The sequence below is a fragment of the Neolamprologus multifasciatus genome, chromosome 3, assembly GCF_963576455.1.
Source record: "Neolamprologus multifasciatus chromosome 3, fNeoMul1.2, whole genome shotgun sequence".
NCBI classification, from domain to species: Eukaryota; Metazoa; Chordata; class Actinopteri; order Cichliformes; family Cichlidae; genus Neolamprologus; species Neolamprologus multifasciatus.
Genome location: NC_140441.1, coordinates 18,449,619 through 18,466,215, shown reverse-complemented (window position 1 = coordinate 18,466,215; position 16,597 = coordinate 18,449,619). Strand labels below are relative to the sequence as shown.

General features: G+C 47.3%; 3 protein-coding genes across 3 annotated transcripts in view; all 3 read right to left on the bottom strand.

Moving 5' to 3' along the window:
* Positions 1–16,597, bottom strand: part of LOC146521839 (uncharacterized) — a 121,997-nt gene that overhangs the window by 61,597 nt on the left and 43,803 nt on the right. The gene's annotated exons all lie outside the window — the stretch shown is intronic.
* LOC146521842 (uncharacterized) overlaps positions 1–16,597 on the bottom strand; it is a 38,301-nt gene that overhangs the window by 19,895 nt on the left and 1,809 nt on the right. The window contains exon 2 of the mRNA XM_085154107.1: positions 16,008–16,067. Coding sequence (XP_085010233.1) covers positions 16,008–16,067 — 60 coding nt within the window. The remainder of the gene's footprint in view (positions 1–16,007; positions 16,068–16,597) is intronic.
* Positions 757–12,979, bottom strand: LOC146521843 (uncharacterized). Its single transcript, XM_085147451.1, has 5 exons — positions 12,889–12,979; positions 9,857–10,776; positions 4,777–4,841; positions 1,397–4,688; positions 757–795 (listed from the first exon to the last, which is right to left on the bottom strand). Exons 1-5 carry the CDS (start codon positions 12,977–12,979, stop codon positions 757–759), a joined length of 4,407 nt encoding a protein of 1,468 aa, XP_085003577.1.

The window sequence follows — 16,597 nt, the reverse complement described above, 5'->3', positions numbered from 1 at the left end:
TTGTGGTTGTTGGAGCGGCAGTTGTGGTTGTTGGTGCGGCATTTGTGGTTTTTGGATCTGCCGTCGTGGTTGTTGGTGCGGCATTTGTGGTTGTTGAAGCTGGTGTTGTGGTTGTTGGAGCGGGAGTTGTGGTTGTTGGAGCTGCAGTCGTGGTTGTTGGTGCGGCGCTTGTTGATATTGGAGCTGCAGTTGTGGTTGTTGGAGCTGCAGTCGTGGTTGTTGGAGCCTCATTTGTGGTTGTTGGAGCTGCAGTCGCTGTTGTTGGAGATGCCGTCGTGGTTGTTGGTGCGGCTGTTGTGGTTGTTGGAGCTGCAGTTGTGGTTGTTGGAGCAGGTGTTGTGGTTGTTGGTGCAGCATTTGTGGTTTTTGGAGCTGGCATCGTGGTTGTTGGTGCGGCATTTGTGGTTGTTGAAGCTGGTGTCGTGGTTGTTGGAGCGGGAGTTGTGGTTGTTGGAGCTGCAGTCGTGGTTGTTGGAGCGGGTGTTGTGGTTGTTGGAGCGGCAGTTGTGGTTGTTGGTGCGGCATTTGTGGTTTTTGGATCTGCCGTCGTGGTTGTTGGTGCGGCATTTGTGGTTGTTGAAGCTGGTGTCGTGGTTGTTTGGGCGGGAGTTGTGGTTGTTGGAACTGCAGTCGTGATTGTTGGTGCGGCGGTTGTTGATATTGGAGCTGCAGTTGTGGTCGTTGGAGCTGCAGTCGTGGTTGTTGGAGCTGCAGTCGTGGTTGTTGGAGCTGCAGTCACGGTTGTTGGAGCTGCCGTCATGGTTGTTTGAGCTGTCGTCGTGGTTGTTGGTGTGGCTGTTGTGGTTGTTGGAGCTGCAGACGTAGTTGTTGGAGCTGCAGTCGTGGTTGTTGGTGCGGTGGTTGTTGATGTTGGAGCAGTAGTTGTTGGAGCGGGTATTGTGGTTGTTGGAGATGCAGTCGTGGTTGTTGGAGCTGCAGTCGTGGTTGTAGGAGTGGCTGTAGTGGTGGTTGGAGCTGCAGTGGTGGTTGTTGGTGCGGCTGTTTTGGTTATTGGCGCTGCAGTCGTGGTTGTTGGTACGGCTGTCGTGGTTGTTGGAGCTGCACTCATGGTTGTTTGTGCAGTTCTTGTGGTTGTTGGAGCTTCAGTCGTGGTTGTTGGTGCGGCGGTTGTGGTTGTTGGAGCGGCACTTGTGGTTGTTGCCTTGGCTATTGTGGTTGTTGGAGCTCCCGTCGTGGTTGTTGGAGTGGGTGTTGTGGTTGTTGGAGCTGCAGTCGTGGTTGTTGGTGCGGCTGTTGTTGATTTTGGAGTTGCAGTCGTGGTTGTTGGTGCGGCTGTTGTGGTCGTTGGAGCTGCAGTCGTGGTTGTTGGAGCTGCAGTCGTGGTTTTTGGAGCGGGTGTTGTGGTTGTTGGAGCTGAAGTCGTGGCTGTTGGTACGGCTGTTGTAGTGGTTGTTGGAGCTGCAGTTGTGGTTGTTGGAGCGGGTGTTGTGGTTGTTGGAGCGGCCGTTGTGGTTGTTGGAGCTTCAGTCGTGGTAGGTGGTGCGGCCGTCGTGGTTGTTGGAGCTGCAGTCGTGGTTGTTGGAGCGGGTGTTGTGGTTGTTGGAGCGGGTGTTGTGGTTGTTGGAGCTGCAGTCGTGGTTGTTGGAGCGGGTGTTGTGGTTGTTGGAGCGGCAGTTGTGGTTGTTGGTGCGGCATTTGTGGTTTTTGGATCTGCCGTCGTGGTTGTTGGTGCGGCATTTGTGGTTGTTGAAGCTGGTGTTGTGGTTGTTGGAGCGGGAGTTGTGGTTGTTGGAGCTGCAGTCGTGGTTGTTGGTGCGGCGCTTGTTGATATTGGAGCTGCAGTTGTGGTTGTTGGAGCTGCAGTCGTGGTTGTTGGAGCCTCATTTGTGGTTGTTGGAGCTGCAGTCGCTGTTGTTGGAGATGCCGTCGTGGTTGTTGGTGCGGCTGTTGTGGTTGTTGGAGCTGCAGTTGTGGTTGTTGGAGCAGGTGTTGTGGTTGTTGGTGCAGCATTTGTGGTTTTTGGAGCTGGCATCGTGGTTGTTGGTGCGGCATTTGTGGTTGTTGAAGCTGGTGTCGTGGTTGTTGGAGCGGGAGTTGTGGTTGTTGGAGCTGCAGTCGTGGTTGTTGGAGCGGGTGTTGTGGTTGTTGGAGCGGCAGTTGTGGTTGTTGGTGCGGCATTTGTGGTTTTTGGATCTGCCGTCGTGGTTGTTGGTGCGGCATTTGTGGTTGTTGAAGCTGGTGTCGTGGTTGTTTGGGCGGGAGTTGTGGTTGTTGGAACTGCAGTCGTGATTGTTGGTGCGGCGGTTGTTGATATTGGAGCTGCAGTTGTGGTCGTTGGAGCTGCAGTCGTGGTTGTTGGAGCTGCAGTCGTGGTTGTTGGAGCTGCAGTCACGGTTGTTGGAGCTGCCGTCATGGTTGTTTGAGCTGTCGTCGTGGTTGTTGGTGTGGCTGTTGTGGTTGTTGGAGCTGCAGACGTAGTTGTTGGAGCTGCAGTCGTGGTTGTTGGTGCGGTGGTTGTTGATGTTGGAGCAGTAGTTGTTGGAGCGGGTATTGTGGTTGTTGGAGATGCAGTCGTGGTTGTTGGAGCTGCAGTCGTGGTTGTAGGAGTGGCTGTAGTGGTGGTTGGAGCTGCAGTGGTGGTTGTTGGTGCGGCTGTTTTGGTTATTGGCGCTGCAGTCGTGGTTGTTGGTACGGCTGTCGTGGTTGTTGGAGCTGCACTCATGGTTGTTTGTGCAGTTCTTGTGGTTGTTGGAGCTTCAGTCGTGGTTGTTGGTGCGGCGGTTGTGGTTGTTGGAGCGGCACTTGTGGTTGTTGCCTTGGCTATTGTGGTTGTTGGAGCTCCCGTCGTGGTTGTTGGAGTGGGTGTTGTGGTTGTTGGAGCTGCAGTCGTGGTTGTTGGTGCGGCTGTTGTTGATTTTGGAGTTGCAGTCGTGGTTGTTGGTGCGGCTGTTGTGGTCGTTGGAGCTGCAGTCGTGGTTGTTGGAGCTGCAGTCGTGGTTTTTGGAGCGGGTGTTGTGGTTGTTGGAGCTGAAGTCGTGGTTGTTGGAGCTGCAGTTGTAGTTGTTGGAGCTGCAGTTGGGGTTGTTGGTGCCGCTGTTGTGGTTGTTGGAGCTGAAGTTGTGGTTGTTGGAGCGGCTGTTGTGGTTGTTCGAGCTTCAGTTGTGGTTGTTGGAGCGGCTGTTGTTGTTGTTGGAGCTGCAGTCGGGGTTGTTGGTGTTGCTGTTGTGGTTGTTGGAGCTGCAGTCGTGGTCGTTGGAGCTGCAGTTGTAGTTGTTGGAGCTGCAGTTGGGGTTGTTGGTGCCGCTGTTGTGGTTGTTGGAGCTGAAGTTGTGGTTGTTGGAGCGGCTGTTGTGGTTGTTCGAGCTTCAGTTGTGGTTGTTGGAGCGGCTGTTGTTGTTGTTGGAGCTGCAGTCGGGGTTGTTGGTGTTGCTGTTGTGGTTGTTGGAGCTGCAGTCGTGGTCGTTGGAGCTGCAGTAGTGGTTGTTGGTGCGGCTGTTGTGGTTGTTGGAGCTGCAGTCGTGGTTGTTGGTGCGGCTGTTGTGGTTGTTGGAGCTGCAATCGTGGTTGTTGGTGCGACTGTCGTGGTTGTTGGAGCTGCAGTCGTGGTTGTTGGTGTGACTGTTGTGGTTGTTGATGCGGCTGTCGTGGATGTTGGTGCGGATGTTGTGGTCGTTGGAGCTGCAGTCGTGGTTGTTGGAGCTGCAGTTATGATTGTTGGTGCGCTTGTTGTGGTTGTTGGAGCTGCAATCGTGGTTGTTGGTGCAACTGTTGTGGTTGTTGGAGCTGCAGTCGTGGTTGTTGGTGCGACTGTTGTGGTTGTTGATGCGGCTGTTGTGGATGTTGGTGCGGATGTTGTGGTCATTGGAGCTGCAGTCATGGTTGTTGGTGCGGCTGTTGTGGTTGTTGGAGCTGCAGTCGTGGTTGTTGGAGCTGCAGTTGTGATTGTTGGTGCGCTTGTTGTGGTTGTTCGAGCTGCAGTCGTGGTTGTTGGAGCTGCAGTTGTGGTTGTTGAAGCTGCAGTCGTGGTTGTTGGTGCGCTTGTTGCGGTTGTTGGCGCTGCAGTCGTGGTTGTTTGTGCGGCTGTTGTGGTTGTTGGAGCGGGTGTTGTGGTTATTGGAGCTTCAGCTGTGGTTGTTGGAGCGGGTGTTGTGGTTGTTGGAGCTGCAGTTGTGGTTGTTGGTGCTGCTGTTGTGGTTGTTGGAGCTGCATTCGTGGTTGTTGGTGCGCTTGTTGTGGTTGTTGGCGCTGCAGTTGTGGTTGTTTGTGCTGCTGTTGTGGTTGTTGGAGTGGGTGTTGCGGTTGTTGGCGCTGCAGTCGTGGTTGTTGGTGCGGCTGTTGTGGTTGTTGGAGCGGGTGTTGTGGGTGTTGGAGCTGCAGTTGTGGTTGTTGGTGCGGCTGTTGTGGTTGTTGGAGCTGCAGTCGTGGTTGTTGGTGCGCTTGTTGTGGTTGTTGGCGCTGCAGTCGTGGTTGTTGGTGTGGCTGTTGTGGTTGTTGGAGCTGCAGTCATGGTTGTTGTTGGTTCTTTTGTGGTTGTTGTTGCTGTAGTTGTAGTAGTTGGAGCTGTAGTTGTAGTAGTTGGATCAGTTTCACTGACAGTGATGGAGGTTGTGTCAATGTCAAAACCTGTCACATTTGAGGCTTGAGTGATCAAAACATTGCTAATGTCATTGTCATTTGGAACCGATGACTCAAATTGAAGCTCCATGGTGTTGATGACTGATCCTGGACTTTAAATGAAACAAAAATTATAGTTTTTGAATATTTAGGGCTTTAGGTCAGTGCTCTTAACATCAAATGTCAAAATAATGAAATTACCTGAAGTTGACAACGGCCAAGTAGCGAAACGAAGAAGCAAATTCCCTTTTGTAAGCAGGTTCAATCTGCAGTCACAAAGTGATTTTCTTAAAACAATGTTTATCTGTTTGTATAAGTGACAAATTGTGCAGCAAAATATCTAAAAAGGAGACGGATTAAAAGAGCAAATCCAAGAACTTTCCCTCTATAGTGAGTAGTTTTGATGGTTCAGTCCAAAGACAGGACTTGCGATATGAATTTTTATCCTCGTGATGCCTCATGGCTTAACCTGTCCTTTAAGATCAGCAATATAATTTATTTTTTTCCTTTGTTAAATGAGCCACTTGAGAAACTAAGTGTTTTTTGGAGCCCTGTGTCAAGGAGCTCAATTCAGTTGTGTTTAATGTAAATATTAAGTCTCTTGCTGATGGTGAGAGTCATTGTTATAGTGAGGCAAAGGAAAATCAAATAGTGCTCCGATAGCTGTTTCAGCTATGTCACATACACAGCCACCAAAACTCCGGGCTTGCGTGAATGAGTGTGGAATTTGAACCGCTGAACAATCACGGAGGGTTTCAGGCAGTGATGATTTTGCACCAACGTCACCAGTTCTTTGAAACTGAAGTCCCCGGGTTTCCGAGGCGTCATCAGGTTACGTATCAACTTGTAGGTCCTCGCTCCACACGCACTGAGAAGAACTGACCTTTTTTTTCCTTCATCCGAAATGTCGTTTGCCAAGAAGAAGTGTTCCAGTCTCTCGACATATTCAATCCAGTCGCTGTCTCCCTCGGCAAACTCCGTGAGCGATCTGATCGTAGCCATAGATGCGAAGCGGTAGTCCAACTGCAAAATCTGTAGCAAAAACTCAAAACTGTCCGCGTTCGGCTTTTATCCTCGTCACCAAAAAGGTGTGATAACCTCAGGATTAAAATTCTTGGAAACTCAAGTGCCAGTTTTAGGATGTTTACTGACCACTTTTTGAAACAACCACAGCTAGTCGCTCACATACAGGAAAACTGTCCCACACATAACATTCTGGTAGGGAGAACCCTAAAAAACCTCTGAAGGTTCTGGGTGCAACGCCCCCAAACATACATTAACAACAACACTGTCTATAACACATATGAAAAAGAACAATATTTTGTCAATAATTTTGATCAAAGATGGCACGGCCACGTCCAGATGCCTTCCTGACCGCTCCGCTCAGACTATGCACCTTTTTAGTTGTTTACTTATTTTTTGCTCTGGTTTACATCCCCAAATCCTCTAGTTTTATAGTCAACGACAGAAGATCACTTGTAAACATCGGTGACAAAGTTTGCACATTTAATCTTGGACACTTTTAAACTCGACCCATCCTGGCCGCCTGAGATACTACGCGGCGCAGTCAACAACAAAGGACGAGCCGCTCACCCGAGGTGTAGAACAAAGAAGCGCCGGGGGAAAACACGCTAGCGTTCGGAACAGACTAAGACAGCAGGTGCATCCCGCACCACTGCCCAGTATCCTACTGGCCAACGTGCAATCGCTGGAGAACAAGCTCGATGACCTCAGAGCAAGAGTCACCTTCCAACATGACATAAGGGACTGCAACATTCTGCGCTCACAGAGACATGGCTGACCCCCACCGTGCCGGACCAGGCCATAACTCCGTCGGATTCATTCTTTGTGCTCCGCGTGGACAGAACGGCAGAGTCAAACAAAACCAAAGGTGAAGGAGTGTGTTTCATGGTAAACAAAAAGTGTTGTGATGCCAGGAGCATTTCTACTCTCTCCAGCGGCTGCTTGCTGCTCGCCAGCGGCTGCTGGAAATCCTGAGCATTAAGTGCCGCCCTTTCTTTCTGCCCCGTGAGTTCACCTCGGTCACCGCCATGGTGGTCTACATCCCACCCCAAGCGGGCATTGGTATGGCTTTGTCCGAACTACATGATGTGCTGAGTTCGTTTCAAAACAAGGACCCGGGCGCAGCCCTCATTGTAGTAGGAGACTTTAATAAAGCGAATCTCGGACAAGTCATGCTGAACTTCTACCAGCATGTCTCATGTCCGACGAGGGCGGATCGAATTTTGCACCACTGCTACACGCCATACAAGTAGGGCTACAAAGCTGTCTCACATTTGGCTTTTGGGAAGTCTGACCACAACACCATCTTCCTCATTCTCCAGTATAAACAAAACATACGGATGGATGAAGTAACCATGAGGGAGGTGAAATGTTGGTCTGCCCAATCAGAAGCTACGCTACAGGATGCACTCAACGACGTAGACTGGGACATGTTCAGAGTATGCGCAGTCGACATGAACGAGTTTATGGAAGTAGCAGTATGCTTCGTCAACATTCTAGCGGACGAGATTATCCCCACTGCGAGAGTCACCACATTCCCGAACCAGAAACCGTGGGTGGACAGATCGATCCGCACTGCAGTGAACGCCAGGACCGCCACCTACAACGCGGGTCTCACCACTGGCGATATGAGCGCCTACAAAGCAGCCTCATACGGTGAGAGATGCCAAACGCCAGTACTGGGAGGGCGTGGAGTCTCGCTTCCACCAGGGCGACACACGGAGTATGTGGCACGGACTACGCACCATTACGAACTACAAAGCCAGGGACACTGCGCCGATCAACGCCTACTCTGCACTCACGAGCTGAACCAGTTCTACGCCCTTAACGAGGTCAGCCAAGTGGCTAATGCTAACTACCCCCAGACAAACGCGGACAGTGACGTCGTCAGCGAGAGATCGGTGATCTGCATCGCAGAGCACGACTTCGGAGCGGCATTGAGGAGACTGAACACAAGGAAAGCGGCGGGGCCAGACATCATCACTGGCCGCCTGCTGCGCTGCTGTGCTAACCAGCTAGCACGTGTGTTCACTTCCATCTTCAACGAGTCCCTGGCAAAGTCTGTGGTCCCCACATGCTTCAAAAGATCCACCATCATCCCTGTGCCCAAGAACTGCAAACGCTTATCCCTGAACGATTACCGACCAGTTGCACTGACCTCATTAGTAATAAAGGTGTTCGAGAGGCTGCTGAAGAACATAATCTCCTCTCCATCCCAGACATCACAGATCCACTTCAGTTCGCCTACCAACCCAACAAATCCACAGAGGATGCCATTGCCCAAATCCTGCACACTACCCTCAGCCACGTGGACAAGAAACAGGGTAACTATGTGAGAATGCTGTTTGTTGATTACAGTTCAGTGTTTAACAAAATAGTGCCCAGCAGACTGTTCACAAAGCTGAGGGATCTAGGACTCAACAGCTGTCTGTGTGGATGGGTGTTGGACATCCTCACTGGCAGAACTCAGGTGGTGAGGGTGGGCAGATGTGTCTCTAACAACATCACCATAAACACAGGAGTACCACAGCAATGTGTCCTCTCGCCACTGCTCTACTCCCTCTATACTTCAGACTGTGTGGCCACCCATGGCTCCAACACCATTGTGAAGTTTGCTGACGACACAGTGGAGTTGGGCGCCATCTCCAACAATGATGTGGCGGCCTACATGGATGAAGTGAAGAATCTGGCATCATGGTGCCAGGATAACCATCTCCAGCTGAACGTTGGCAAGACCAAGGAGCTGGTGATGGACTTCGGAAGGAGTCAGCACAGACTACAAGCCATTATCATCAGTGGAGCTCCAGTGGAAAGGGTGCAGACCAAAAAGCTCTTCAGAGAGTGATCCGTACAGCAGAATGCTGCTGCAGGATCTCTCCCTCCACTTTAGGACACCTACACCAGGAGACGCCGGACAAAAGCAGTGCAGATACTGAAGGACCCATCCCATCCTGGCAACAAACTGTTGCAACTTCTGAAATCTGTCAGAAGGTTCCGCATCATCCGGGGAAGGACAGAGAGACTCAAGAGAAGCTTCTACACCGGCCCAATGTACATTTCAAATTCTTTTTTAATTTTAAATATGTTCACATTGTGTATTCTTATTTAATTCACTTAATTTACAGAATTCACCTGCTTGCTGCATACAATGCTACTACTGCACATTCACCTAATGTATATAATATATAATGTTCTTCCTCGCCTCCCGCTTTTGCAAAAGTCGAGGTTACATTTCACTGCATGTTATACTTTGAATTCAATCTTGAATACTTGATCAGAATTTCCAGAAACCATCCATACACTTTTTCCAGCTACAATAGCTTGAGTGGCAAGGTATACCCAACAACAATCACATCTGTGTTAGCCACCTGCCAGCTTGTCACATGGCTATCACAGAAAGGAAGACTACCATTTACACCCAAATAGACACCTGCGAAAGACTGTGAATACTTTTGTCATAATGAGGTATTGTTCGTAGAACTTTGAGGTGAAAATGATATATAATCCATTTTGAAATGAGGCTGTAAAATGACAAAATATGAAAGCTTTGAAACCTTTCAAGATACAATGGTATGGGCAATTTAGAATTACCAAGTAATCTCCCTAACATGTCTTTAGACTGTAGTATGCCAGAGTCCTTTTAGAGAACCCATGTTTAAATAAAGAGAACATGGAATTTCCACACAAAAAGATCCCAGAGTCCAACTTTTTTTGCCAGGAAGAAACAGCGCTTACCAACAATCCACTGTGCTACCCTTTTGTATAAACCATGCATGTGGATTTTTTTGTGTCAGAGATTCAAAGCCTTTTAAATTATAGTACTTAAAATACTAAACGCAGTTTTGAAGTGTTTCTTCCTCACTCATGGCGAGAAATGTAGTGTGTTTAATGTGGAATAAATGCAATAAAGTCAGGTTCAATGCATGAGTTTGCGATGCAAAAGACAGTAGACAGTTGAGTGAAAGAGAATCTGTATTTGTGTTTCTTAAACTTCATCACTGAAAATCCTTATTCAAATATAAAGAGTCTTTAAAAAAAGACTCCAGAAATATAAGCTTAAAAAAACTTGATGTATAAAGCTTAGTAAAAAGTGTTTTAAAGTTTTAAAGGGTTGGAAGCAAAGGTTATCTAGTTGACTTGTTTTTGGTTGTTTTAAAAAGTATTTTGTGTTTTAATGGGTATTCCTAAGAAACAACCTTGATTTTGCCTTCCACAAAGAAGGCACGCAGCGTTGCATTAGACAACAGTGAAAAATTACCTCTTTCTTGATTGATGTAGCTCGATTTTTAAAAGCTTCAGACGCCGAATTCAACAGGTCCACTGTAAATTGGCTTCCTGTGGATCGGAAAACAACATATCTAGCTGTGGTGGTTGGTGCGGCTGTTGTGGTTGTTGGAGCTGCAGTCGTGGTTGTTGGTGCGCCTGTTGTGGTTGTTGGAGCTGCCGTTGTGGTTGTTGGAGCGGGTGTTGTGGTTGTTGGAACGGCTGTTGTGATTGTTGGAGCTACAGTCGTGGTTGTTGGTGCGGCTGCTGTGGTTGTTGGAGCTGCAGTCGTGGTAGGTGGTGCGGCCGTCGTGGTTGTTGGAGCTGCAGTCGTGGTTGTTGGAGCGGGTGTTGTGGTTGTTGGTGCAGCATTTGTGGTTTTTGGAGCTGGCATTGTGGTTGTTGGAGCGGGTGTTGTGGTTGTTGGTGCAGCATTTGTGGTTTTTGGAGCTGGCGTCGTGGTTGTTGGTGCGGCATTTGTGGTTGTTGAAGCTGGTGTCGTGGTTGTTGGTGCGGGAGTTGTGGTTGTTGGAGCTGCAGTCGTGGTTGTTGGTGCGGCGGTTGTGGTTGTTGGAGCTGCAGTCGTGGTTGTTGATGCCGCTGTTGTGGTTGTAGGAGATGCGGTCGTGGTTCTTGCAGCGGGTGTTGTGGTTGTTGGAGCTGCAGCTGTGGTTGTTGTTGCGGCTGTTGTGGTTGTTGGAGCTGCAGTTGTGGTTGTTGGAGCTGCAATCGTATTAGTTGGTGCAGCTGTCGTGGTTGTTGGAGCTGCAGTCGTGGCTGTTGGTACGGCTGTTGTAGTGGTTGTTGGAGCTGCAGTTGTGGTTGTTGGAGCGGGTGTTGTGGTTGTTGGAGCGGCCGTTGTGGTTGTTGGAGCTTCAGTCGTGGTAGGTGGTGCGGCCGTCGTGGTTGTTGGAGCTGCAGTCGTGGTTGTTGGAGCGGGTGTTGTGGTTGTTGGAGCGGGTGTTGTGGTTGTTGGAGCTGCAGTCGTGGTTGTTGGAGCGGGTGTTGTGGTTGTTGGAGCGGCAGTTGTGGTTGTTGGTGCGGCATTTGTGGTTTTTGGATCTGCCGTCGTGGTTGTTGGTGCGGCATTTGTGGTTGTTGAAGCTGGTGTTGTGGTTGTTGGAGCGGGAGTTGTGGTTGTTGGAGCTGCAGTCGTGGTTGTTGGTGCGGCGCTTGTTGATATTGGAGCTGCAGTTGTGGTTGTTGGAGCTGCAGTCGTGGTTGTTGGAGCCTCATTTGTGGTTGTTGGAGCTGCAGTCGCTGTTGTTGGAGATGCCGTCGTGGTTGTTGGTGCGGCTGTTGTGGTTGTTGGAGCTGCAGTTGTGGTTGTTGGAGCAGGTGTTGTGGTTGTTGGTGCAGCATTTGTGGTTTTTGGAGCTGGCATCGTGGTTGTTGGTGCGGCATTTGTGGTTGTTGAAGCTGGTGTCGTGGTTGTTGGAGCGGGAGTTGTGGTTGTTGGAGCTGCAGTCGTGGTTGTTGGAGCGGGTGTTGTGGTTGTTGGAGCGGCAGTTGTGGTTGTTGGTGCGGCATTTGTGGTTTTTGGATCTGCCGTCGTGGTTGTTGGTGCGGCATTTGTGGTTGTTGAAGCTGGTGTCGTGGTTGTTTGGGCGGGAGTTGTGGTTGTTGGAACTGCAGTCGTGATTGTTGGTGCGGCGGTTGTTGATATTGGAGCTGCAGTTGTGGTCGTTGGAGCTGCAGTCGTGGTTGTTGGAGCTGCAGTCGTGGTTGTTGGAGCTGCAGTCACGGTTGTTGGAGCTGCCGTCATGGTTGTTTGAGCTGTCGTCGTGGTTGTTGGTGTGGCTGTTGTGGTTGTTGGAGCTGCAGACGTAGTTGTTGGAGCTGCAGTCGTGGTTGTTGGTGCGGTGGTTGTTGATGTTGGAGCAGTAGTTGTTGGAGCGGGTATTGTGGTTGTTGGAGATGCAGTCGTGGTTGTTGGAGCTGCAGTCGTGGTTGTAGGAGTGGCTGTAGTGGTGGTTGGAGCTGCAGTGGTGGTTGTTGGTGCGGCTGTTTTGGTTATTGGCGCTGCAGTCGTGGTTGTTGGTACGGCTGTCGTGGTTGTTGGAGCTGCACTCATGGTTGTTTGTGCAGTTCTTGTGGTTGTTGGAGCTTCAGTCGTGGTTGTTGGTGCGGCGGTTGTGGTTGTTGGAGCGGCACTTGTGGTTGTTGCCTTGGCTATTGTGGTTGTTGGAGCTCCCGTCGTGGTTGTTGGAGTGGGTGTTGTGGTTGTTGGAGCTGCAGTCGTGGTTGTTGGTGCGGCTGTTGTTGATTTTGGAGTTGCAGTCGTGGTTGTTGGTGCGGCTGTTGTGGTTGTTGGAGCTGCGGTTGTGGTTGTTGGAGCTGCAGTCGTGGTTGTTGTTGCGGCTGTTGTGGTTGTTGGAGCTGCAGACTTGGTTTTTGCCTCGGCTGTTGTGGTTGATGGTGCTGCAGTTGTGGTTTTTGGAGCTGCAGTTGTGGTTGTTGGTACGGCTGTTGTGGTTGTTGGAGCTGCAGTTGTGGTTGTTGGAGCGGGTGTTGTGGTTGTTGGAGCTGCAGTCGTGGTTGTTGTTGCGGCTGTTGTGGTTGTTGGAGCTGCAGACTTGGTTGTTGCCTCGGCTGTTGTGGTTGATGGTGCTGCAGTTGTGGTTTTTGGAGCTGCAGTTGTGGTTGTTGGTACGGCTGTTGTGGTTCTTGGAGCTGCAGACTTGGTTGTTGCCTCGGCTGTTGTGGTTGATGGTGCTGCAGTTGTGGTTTTTGGAGCTGCAGTCGTGGTTGTTTTTGCGGCTGTTGTGGTTGTTGGAGCTGCAGACTTGGTTGTTGCCTCGGCTGTTGTGGTTGATGGTGCTGCCGTTGTGGTTGTTGGAGAATCAGTCGTGGTTGTTCGAGCAACTGTTGTAGTTGTTGCTTCTGTCGTGGTTGTTAGCACAACTGTTCTTGTTGGTTGTGTGGTTTTTGTGGTTGTTGGATCTGCAGTGATGGTTTTTGGTGCGGTAGTGGTTGTTGTTGGTGCTGCTGTTGTGGTTGTTGGAGCTGCAGTTGTGGTTGTTGTACCTGCAGTGTTGGTTGTATCAGCTGTTGTGGTTGTTGGAGATGCAGACGTGGATGTTGGTGTGGCTGTTGTGGTTGTTGGATCTGTCGTCATCGTTGTTGGTGCAGCTGTTTTGGTTTTGCAACATGTGATAGTTATTTTAGTAGTTTTGATACACATTTTTGCATCCCTGAATCTCCAATTGCCGAAACATTATTTGCTATTTGTCAGAAGTTTGATATATTCATTTAACATTTTTCCAAGTAGATTCTTCGTGTGTGTTGTACACACATATATTTCCCTTTCTATGTTCAGTAAATTCCATTTTCTTGACTACTTTCTTTTAATCAGGTTATCAGTATTAGGAGGCATTTGATTTCTTTTGTGATCATATGAACCAAAGTCGTATGTTGGAATGCAACGGGACTTCCAAGTTGCACTGATTGGGACATATGGATTGTTTCTGTATAATGCTGTAGTTGACTGGAGTTATTCTTATAAGTCATTTTTTTCCTTTTTTTTTTTGTTCCCCTAGGTCAGGGATCGGCAACCTGCGGCTCTTTAGTCCTTATAGTGCAGCTCCGCGTGGTTTGGGAAAATAAAAGTATTTAGCTGAAGTGTATTTAATTTACGTTACTTTTTTTTAACTTGTAGTTCTAAATTGGAAGATTATTGTGACATTGAGATATAAAAATAAAAGTCTATTTTATTATTTTTTCATCGCTCAAAATAAGCGTCACACTCGCGGAAGCCGGTATGCCTGCCGAAATGCCGTGCATTTATCGAGACTTTCAACCCCAGGTAGGCCAGTTATGAATCTTCGGATCCACATTGTCAGCAGCTATTCTCCACCGTGAACTATGTTAAAAACAAACACCGCTCACGCCTCACAGATGGCAGCTTACAGTCCTGCGTAAAGATGAAAGTACAGCCCCGATTTGCAGACGCTGTGCGCATACAGCCGGCTGTAGCTTTTCAGCTCACAGCCCGACACATACCAACACAACAGCAGATGGCACAGACGTTAAGGCGGCGAGGCGTGATTGTGGGTGCCGCTCAGGTGCGTCCGCCTCCCCTGCAGCAGTGCTGCAGACCACGCCCCGCCACACACATTAACCTGGTAAAATACATATTTAGGCAGAATTTTGCAAATATCTATTTTTCATCTTTTAGCAGCATAGTGCTTTTTTTTCCAATTATTTTTTAAAGTCAGGTCAAGTCTCCAAAAGCCCAAAGGAGATATAAGGGTGGCGGCTCACAACAGTTTTTGTTTACTACATGGATCATTTTAGTTCAGCTTTCCTTTTGTTATATTTCTTTAAGAGTTCGAAATGTGTTCATTACATAAATAAAATGTAATTTTCTCTGTAGCACTTCATGGATTTTATAAGCAACACACCTTAGTTGTTCACACAAAGCATAAAGGTAAAAAACAATATATACAGTGTTATCTTCATTTTAGATGTCAGAAAGTATTTGTGGCTCGCGGTGTTTTCTTTTGCGTGGAAACCGGGGCCAAATGGCTCTTTGGGTCTTAAAGGTTGCTGACCCCTGCCCTGGGTAGTTAATTGCTTTGGATTTATTACGTTTTAAGTTAAAATAAGTAGATAATGGATTGGATTTGTTTGTTATTTGTTTTTGTTATTTAATTGTTTGCATTCTTTGTGTTTCTGAAATCATCTTATCCACCAGTATTTATACTCCTCTATTTGTCTTGCTTTTTGGTCAGTTTTGGTGCTATTTTTTGTTTATTTTCCTGTTAAGTTTGTTTTTTGTTGAATTGTTTTTTTGTGATACTTCGGTCTTATGTTGCGATTAAATGCACAAGCGTTTCAGTGGTTGAAAAATGGATTATGTGTATATTTGACGCTGAATCCTTTATGTGCCTAGATTGTGTCTGTCTTTCATTCTTGACAAGCTGATAGAATAGCAATGTTAAAGAATAAGAATTTAGTTCTGTATATTAAATGAACTGTACAACAATATACTTTCATTCTATAACTATTACCTTAATATACACAGGACACAGCAGTTTGTCTCAGTTTCATAGGTGAAGAACAAAGTTTAGAATAGTGGAACATGAAAGGCATTTAGAATTTTTACATTTATTACTCACGACAAGTGTCAATGTCTGAAGTTAATTTGAGTTTAAATGATCTGAATTTTAGGAGCAGGACCACGCCTCCAGACACATCCCTTCTCGTTCTTATCTGTAGATATGATTCCCCTGTCCTACAAGCTGTTCGGTCTTGTTTTTGCGCCCCACCCTCTTTCCCCTTTTTCAGTTCTTTCACTTTTTCACTTCTTCACTTCTCATTAGTACATGTGGATTTCCCAGGCCCGGGAGCTGCCACCAGTCTTCTCCAAGCCCTTCCCCAAACCACACCTCAATTCATGTTTAAGCCATTCACCTTTATCTACTAAAAACGCTCTCAAGCCTAAAATGAGAACGTGGGTCAAGCTAGTGAAATATAATTTTTGTTTAGCACATTTTTTCTATAACAAGCAATGTCATGAGATATGACATAGCTCAAGTAGTGAAACTTTAATGGTGCAGCCTAGGTAAACTTATTACCATGCTGTATAAATGTTTTGCCAAAATTAATTATGGCAAATAAAGGTATCACCGTTAGCCATATTTTGATATATGGCAACCTTTACCTGTTATTCCTTCTGTGTGAATATTTTTGTAATACCGTCATTTTTTAATGATATTGCTAAAAGTGTCACAAATCTAGCCTCAATCATGTGCCTTAATGTTTTGAGGACCTTTTTCAGAACTGAATGATTTTAAATGGAATGATGCAAGTGTGCTATTCCATATGCTGTGAGGAAAACCAAATGCTGAGTCAAGAGGGGAAGAATCAGAGAGAAATTGTGGGGTTCTTTTAAGAAATACATTTGCCAGACATGCACTCAGAGTGTTCACTGAACCCACAACTTGTAGGTATTAAAAAAACTCAACTAGATTTAGTTACTGCACTCAAAATAAAGAAATGCTTAACCATTAAACTACTATGACACACAACTTTAATACAGTCTGCATATTCTCTATAGCAATTATTCTTGAGGTTATACTTTCCAGTGCTACAACAATTTATTGATTTTGCATCAACAGTAAGTTTAGCATCGCTTAGCTTACCTGCTAGAAGCAAGGAAACTGATATCATCAATGCAACACCCATTGTTCAACCAGTTAAATCTGTAAAAGAAACATATGTCAAGGTTTGTTTTATGGTCTGGTTCTTTTTACTCTGCACTTGAGTTTCTGGACTTGTGTTGTTTATTTAATTCTTATATGAGGGCCCAGGGTTTTGTAACTTTATATTAGTTCATGTATTCATTCTCTTAGAATATGTAACCTTGTTCTCTCTTTAGAGTCGAATTCTTCCCTGAGTGTTCCCCTGCTTCTTGTGTCATGTCTGTTGTATTAACTCAGTGGTTCCCAAACTTTTTTTGCTGGGCCCCCCTTTGTTTTACACGAAAAACATTTGTGCCCCCCCTCCTTCCCCCGCGCACACGCACACACACTAACACATCCTCCAACCACACACACTCATATTTTGCTCCATTGCGGTTTATTTCACACCTCAAACATTTAGTAAACAATTAAGCAAATACAAGTAACCTGCAATAAATAACAGGTAGTAATAAAATAAACTACTAACTGTTTTACGCTATGTCTGCACCTACACAGGTATTTTTGAAAACGCAGCTGTTTCATCCACACGT